The following is a 7,771-nucleotide window of genomic DNA, read 5'->3' on the forward strand; positions in this document are numbered from 1 at the left end:
TTATTGAAAAGTGTATGGATCAACACAATTTTTTTATGAGAAATAATATTTTTTAATAATCCCTTTTTCATTCGACATACTTTATCTTAATCAGGATATTAATAAGGAACTAGCAGATCATGTAGCTTTTGGAATAATACACCAATTTTTTAAAATTAAACAATATCTAAAAATTTGCATCGAAGCCTTTTTTTTTTATAGTGATTTTAATTAACAATTAAAGAATTAACAAGGTACTGAACTAAAATCAAAATTTGATTTGTATAGATATCCCAGTATGCCATAACGGTCTAAAAATATTGGTTACCGAGAAATCCATTATACAATGGAAATCAACTAAGTACCACACTAGTATGACACTTCAACCATAGCTAAAGAAGTTAACGGCGTTGACTATCATACAGATAAGATAACAAAGACAAAACCCTACAAGCATGGAAGGCAATTGAATTATTTTCCTTATTAGATCTATCAAAAACCGATAAAAAAAACCTGGGTAGGCTGCGTCATAAAGAAAATATTTTAATGTACAAAAATATAAAAAACAAGAAACAAGCATTTGTTTTTTTAAAATCATCAAAAATAGCAAAAAAAAGCATTTTCAAGCAAATGCTATAAGTCTCGAGCCCTGCTTATAAGGGTTTGCCATATAATGAGTCCACCGATTTTTGTAAAAATTACATGAATCTAATTTAAATTGAATATAAATTTAAACTTATTTTGAATATTTTGCCTCCTACGTTAAGAGAAACTTTAAATTTTCGATACAACTTAAATTGTCTTTAAATTTATCTAGTATGATGTACAGTTGTCGAGTCCGTTACACTTAAGTCTTTCACGCTCGATGTACGAAGTTCGTATCTCGAATCCCATCAAAATAATTTTTCGAATATTTTCTTAATTCTTTTTGAGTTTTATAAAAAATTCAAAATTAATTTAATGTTTATCTCATTTTGATTAAATAACTTCTAACTTAAGAACCCCATAACTGTAATTTCCATTGTAAGAATTTCTTATTCATAGTAAAATCAATTTACTATGTGGTATTTCTTTTATGTCTGTCATTCATTTTTCTCAGATCTCACTGGACTAACTTTTTCAACGATACGTCAAATAATCACAACTAGTGTCTAGTTGATGATATTAAAAAATATATTTATATTCAAACATTTTAAATAATATTATATAGATGCATGATATCATAACCTTTTATTTGGAATATTTTTTTTTTATATGACCCTTTACTTGCCCACAGGGGGGGATTTAAAATGACAACTTTTTTACAAAAAATTAACTTTTTCAACTTTATTTTTGAAAATGTTCCGGAAGGTCTGACACTTTTATATATATCTTAAATTAAAGCTAATGTAATGTACTTTAATTTGACCTCTGGACTTGTCTTCATGGTGAAAACGGCTACCAAATGCTATTTTTGTGTGAAAATTCTTGATTTTATAATTTACATTTTTTACTTTATAATGCTATAACTTATTGAAAAGTGTATGGATCAACATAATTTTTTTATGAGAAGTAATATTTTTTAATAATCCCTTTTTCCTTCGACATACTTTATTATATCAGGATATTACTAAGGAACTAGCAGATCATGTAGCTTTTGGAATAATCCATCAATTTTAGCTTCGATGCGAAGCGGAGAAGGTATTAATTTTACTATGATGTGTTTTTTTTTTTTTTTATGTCTGTTGCCACTTTTTCTCAGCTTTCACTGGACCGATTTCTTTCAAAAATACGTCAAAAGATCACAAATCGTATCTAGTTGAAGACACTACCCTTAATAATTGAAAAAAATTCCCTCGTTTCCCGCAAATGGGGGAAATATTAAAAAAAATTACAAATTTAAAAATCGCTAATTTCGAAATTTTTTCACTTTTTTTTCTTAAAACTTCCATAACTTTTTTAAAAATTAACAAATCAACATAATTTTTTTTTATACTAAAACCTTAGATATTTCCCTTTTTTTTGATATCATTTTTTTGGAAATCTAACACTTCACCTGCTCATTAGGTAGGATTTAAAATAGCAACTTTTTTACAAAAAATAACTTTTTCAACTTAATTTTGAAAATGGTCCGGAAATACTGTGTCCTTTAAACATATATAAAATTAAAGCTTATTTTATGTACTACGAAATGAAAAAAAAAAATTTGTCCCGACGACCTATCTTCTATACGCAAATGGCTACCGTATTCAAAAATATGTTATTTTTTATGAAAATTATGGGTTTTGTATTTTATTTTAATAGAAGTTGATGTTGCTTTTGCAATTATCCATCAATTTTTTAAAATTAAACACTATCTAAACACTATGCATCGAAGCGTTTCTTATGATAGTGATTTTAATCACTGTCAGATAAAATCTATACTGGACCCAACTATGCAATGTCTCCACTATGCCGCGATCCCACTGTACTACCGTTTTTTTTAAAATTGAACACTATCTAAAGATTTGCATCAAAGCGTTTTTTTTTTATAGTGATTTTAATCACTGTCAGATATCATTTTACTTGATCCAACTATGCCACCTCACCATTGGGCCGCGATCCCCTGTGCTGGATTTTTTTATTGGTTATTTCTTAGTTAAAGTAAATCATTAAAATTAATTCAGTTCTGCATATTTCAATTGTAAAATCTTTTTGAACACCAAAAGTTAATTAAAAATGATTACTATTATTTCTATTTAAGTGATCTATTACGATAAACATGCAAAAAAATCGAGCTTTTCTGATAAATTTACTGTAAACAGTAATTATAAAATTTGCTAACTCCATATTTATTTAAACAATACCATTTTTTCTATTTAATAATGTCAATTTCAAATTTGCAAGTTGAGCTAAAAGTTATGGCGATAAATTCTTTTTTTTTTTATTATAAACTTTCACATAAAGAGTAGGTGAAAATGATTATGTTTAACATATTAAAAATCAAAATCAATAATTTGAAAACAATTAATTATATAATATATTATTAAAAAATTATATTTTATATTTTTGAATCTAAGTATTACTAATCTGGATATAATTAAGGAAATAGTAGGTGATGTTGCTTTTGTAATTATCCACCAATTTCTTAGAATTAAACATTATTTACAGATTTGCATCAAAGTGATTCTTATGATAGTGATTTTAATCATTATCAGATTAAATCTATACTGGACCCATCTATGCTACGAGTCCACTGTGCTGGGTTTTGTTTTATAAGGTTATATATAAATATAAATAAATGCAGGCGAGTCATAAAGATATTACAAATTTAATAACATTTAATTTCTTTTAATTATCATGTTATTGAAAGTTTTTTTTTAAATAATTATTGTTTTTTTGGACTTCATTAAAAGTATATAATTTTATTATTTATTACTAAAGTACATTTATATATATATTTAAAAATTTTGTTTAACCAATTTATAAGAACCCAGTTATGGTTAATTTTTTTTTGAAATGTACAGTAGTGTAGAAATATTTTTGTTTCAAAGGGAAATAAATCCCTCTATTTATAAATAGGTATTATTTAGATTTATTTTTCCAATAAAATTTATGTGTTCGACAACAATAAAAAAAAAAGAATTCAACAAGTTACAGGTATTGTAATACACAGAGTGGGAATGTTGTGCGGGTGAGGAAAGCCTATAGTGATGTAGGTATACTTTGCTTATGTTCTACACCAATTCTTTGTATTAAAATGCTTGTAATTCAATGAGTACTTTTTTTTTTAATTTTTGTCGAATACTTATCGTTTTTCATAAGAAAAAATCTAAATAATACCTATTTATAAATTTTGATAAAAAAAGTAAGATTTTTTTTTTATTAGTAATATACTTTGAATGTAGTTGTCTAAGAGGCACTATTTATTTGAAAAAAAAAATTTCAATGAAATAATAAGTTATTATATTTGTCATATTACCGGGCTTGTATACATAAATTTTTTAAATAAATGTTTTAAAACCTAATTTGATTAATACTAAATAATTGTAATTTTTCAATATTTTAGTTTCAAGTTAAAAGTGTAACATTTAATAATAGGAAAGGTTAAAACAAAAAATGATAGATTAATATTTTATTTTTACCTATGCTATTTTGTTGGTATTTGCATTATTTACCTAAGCCTATTTTTTATTCAACAATTACGTTTAAGAAAAATAAGTATAAAAATAACAAGAGTAAGTATTTTGTCAAATAATATTGAATATAATTAACTGAAGAATTTTTACAATAAAAAATATATTTAACTTTCATAATATTAATAAATATTTCTTTAATATAAATTTGAACAAAACACATAAAAATTATTTATAATTTCACTTTTTTAAATAATAAAAAGAAATTTAAATCATTCAGCTTATACCCATAAATATTAACTAAATAGATTAAATTATAAATTATGAGACAAAATTAAATAACAATTTACACTTTTCAATAATTCAAATATTCTTTATAGGTTTGTATATAAAATTATACAAATTTTATTTTTATAAAAAAAGAAAAAAAAATTAACTATGTTAGTTATAGAGAAACATATTTTAATTTAATACCTAAAATTTATCACATAGTGTTAAAAATGAATTACAAGTTTTGTTAACAGTCTATAAAAGCAGGAATTTCCCAAATAGTGTATTCATTATTAGCCAGTTTTGGACGAGAAATATGAGAAAAAATATTTTTATTTATCTTGAGATCAACTACATCAGGCCACAAAGAATTATATTGATTAGTCATTCCAAACATGTTTAATTCTTTAAGCTGATGAGCACGATTACCAGTTTTTAGCCTTTGCATTTTAGGTCTAATAATCAAATAAATATAATTTAAATCCATTAACTTATTATGAGTTATAATGAGTAGTAGAAATTACGTACTGTAAAAATGAAGTACCCACATTGAAACAACGACTCATGGACAAAATTTTTAAATTTGGCAAATTGTTTAAAATGAAATCAACGCTATCTGGAGTTATTGCTAGACTATCACTTATGTCTAATTCAACTAGTCTAGAACAACGGTTAACTAAAGTTATCAAATCTGAAAAAATTTAAATAATTTTTTTTTTATAGTGTATTTTGTAACAAATTTATGAAAAGTATTGATTTAATTAGGTTTTTACCATTATCAGCTAATTGTTTCAAAAATCCACTTATATTAAGATGTGTTATACCCTGTATCATATTTGTCAGCAAGAAACGCAAGTTGTTCACTTTTATATGAGCCCATGAAACATTTAGTTCCTCAAGACTAAAATAATTATATTAATAACATAAGAATAAGAACATACAATACATTTTCTTATAGTCATGCATAAATTAACCAATTAATAATATTATTATTTTTTTAAATAATACTATTGAACTACATTTATAAAAAAACAGATTAATGAGTTTAAATATTAATGTATGATTAGATTTAATATATCATTACTTTTTTAATTTTAATAAATGCTTTATTCCATCACCATCAAGTCCACTAGAAGAAGCTAAATTTAACACTTTTAAATTGCTATTTCTTCCAATTTTTTCACAACACAATACATCGACACGACAGTTTTCTAAACTTAGCTTTATTAAATTATGACATTGACTAAGGAGGGAGTTCAAAACTAAAAAATATACATAAGGTTATCATAAAATACTCTCGGCTTATAAAAATAAATAGTTATTAATAAAAACTAAAAGCAATTGTAGTGCCAATAATGAGTAAGGGTTTAGAGCAAGCTTAGCCTCCTCAAAAATGTAGACAATTTTAACTATATCATAAGCTCCAAATTTTGATTATATTTCCATCTATGTTTGGTTAATTAATAGTTTATAGTGTATAAAAGATAGAAAAATAATTTTTTTTAACAATTTTCTATAACCCAAAAACTGATTATAATGAAATTTAAGGGCTTGTTGCAATAACTAGTTAAGTTAACTTTAAAATTTTTTATGAAAAACAGAAAACAAATTTATTTTATACATTTAATGTATCAATATCAGACATAATTTGATTTTCTAGAACTTAATTGTAAATTATCAAAGACAATTTTTTTGTTACATTTACAAAAAGTAATTTCTTCCATACAATACTTTATCAAAATGTAAATTATCCTAAAAGTAGACAATGCCAGTTGTTGCAACTAACTTTTTCAATTTCAGGAATAAAATAGGAAATATAGAATAGCATATTTTCATTTTTTTATGTTGAAAAATTGTCAAACAAAAAACAAAACACTGTCAAAGTGTATAAATAAATGTCAATAAAATTGTCGTGAAATGATAAACATTATCCTATTTATTTTATTGATATTTATTTATACACTTTGACAGTGTTTTGTTTTACATTTATATTCTATTTTTAAAATGATAATAGTCTCGAGCCATATTTGTGTGTTTATAACTTCAGATATATGTTTATATGTGGTATGACTGTAGAGATTAAACAAACTGATAAGAATTATTCAAAATTTGTGTTTTATGACAAACGTACCTATATTCGATACCCACATATTACTTTTTATTTTATTCTTTAGTCTATACTCTTTAACTATTTTATAAATACGTATATACACTAATAAGAAAACTAACACTGGGTATACGCCGTATACCCGCGTATCACTCATGATTTTATAAGTATACGCAATAACAGAAAAACAAAGAAGTGGGTATACGCCGTATACCCGCGTATACGCTCCACGACACCTCTGGTCAAGACTGTTATTGAAATCTTTTTTTCATGAAGAAGCATGAAATTTACTTATTATTTTATATTTTAATATTCTTAATATTTTTTTTTAAACATGTATTTTATATATAATGGAATATATCAAAACTAATAAATATCATAGAAGTCTTTCTTCAAAATAATACCAATAATTTAAGTTAATATAAAAAAAATATTTGACATCTTTTTTTTTTTTCAAATAGGTAATTTTTAATTAAGAATTGTTTTCAAATAACTTTTTATGAGATATACTTACTATCAACAGGTATAAATACAGCACTTAAATCTAAATACTGCAACTTGGGTAATGGTTCTTCAAAAACATTTCTTATATTAACATATAACTAGAATAACATAAAAATCAGTAAAATTTTAAATCATTAACATTAGCATGATACTTACATTTGAATGAGATATTGATAAATATTTAACATTTCTTTTTAGAATGTTGTCTAAAGCCATAATGCTCATACGACGGTGAGGAATATTCAAACATTGCCATAATGATTCATCATATGCAATACGCCTCCATTTTTGACAAACATAGGCACACTTGGTGAGTGTAAGTTTATCTAATATTTTAAATAAGTACAATATTACCTCTTCAGGCAATTTATCAAAATTATCTAAAAAAAAAAAAAAATGAAATTTAGAACATATATGATATTTGATAATTTTTAAATGTAAACACAATTTGAAAATTAAGAAGCTTAATATGTCTCTTTAATCTATAGATAAGCAACAGCCAGACAATTAATACTATTAGTGTAAGAGAGCTATATGTATATATAAAAATTTTATGGTATTCATCTAAGTAACTTGTATGGATGGTTAAAAATTTAAAACAAAAAAAGAGGGCCATATCTCTAAATGACTTTAGAGATATGCTCCTCTTGTACACACAATAAAAATTATTAATATAGATTTTGGACTTCAAAAATTTGATACTTGTTATATATTCATTTTGCAGATTCCAGGTTAAGAAAAGTTAACTTGCTAACTGAATATTAAGTAAAAATATACTAACAATCCAAGCATTTAGTACATAACAAATCTTAAAAAA

General features: G+C 24.1%; 1 protein-coding gene across 3 annotated transcripts in view; it reads right to left on the reverse strand.

The window, feature by feature from the left end:
* Positions 1 to 4,529: 4,529 nt before the first annotated feature.
* The window catches only part of LOC126903112 (S-phase kinase-associated protein 2), a 4,922-nt gene continuing 1,680 nt past the window's right edge, over positions 4,530 to 7,771 (reverse strand). For all 3 annotated transcript variants that reach the window (XM_050681104.1, XM_050681106.1, XM_050681105.1), the window contains 6 exons: positions 7,111 to 7,334; positions 6,965 to 7,052; positions 5,428 to 5,605; positions 5,117 to 5,244; positions 4,872 to 5,034; positions 4,530 to 4,798 (listed from right to left, as the gene is read on the reverse strand). In XM_050681104.1, coding sequence (XP_050537061.1) covers positions 4,591 to 4,798; positions 4,872 to 5,034; positions 5,117 to 5,244; positions 5,428 to 5,605; positions 6,965 to 7,052; positions 7,111 to 7,334 — 989 coding nt within the window. In that variant the 3' untranslated portion in view covers positions 4,530 to 4,590. The remainder of the gene's footprint in view (positions 4,799 to 4,871; positions 5,035 to 5,116; positions 5,245 to 5,427; positions 5,606 to 6,964; positions 7,053 to 7,110; positions 7,335 to 7,771) is intronic.

The sequence above is a fragment of the Daktulosphaira vitifoliae genome, unplaced genomic scaffold, assembly GCF_025091365.1.
Source record: "Daktulosphaira vitifoliae isolate Bord-2020 unplaced genomic scaffold, ASM2509136v1 Scaffold_3, whole genome shotgun sequence".
Classification (NCBI taxonomy): domain Eukaryota; kingdom Metazoa; phylum Arthropoda; class Insecta; order Hemiptera; family Phylloxeridae; genus Daktulosphaira; species Daktulosphaira vitifoliae.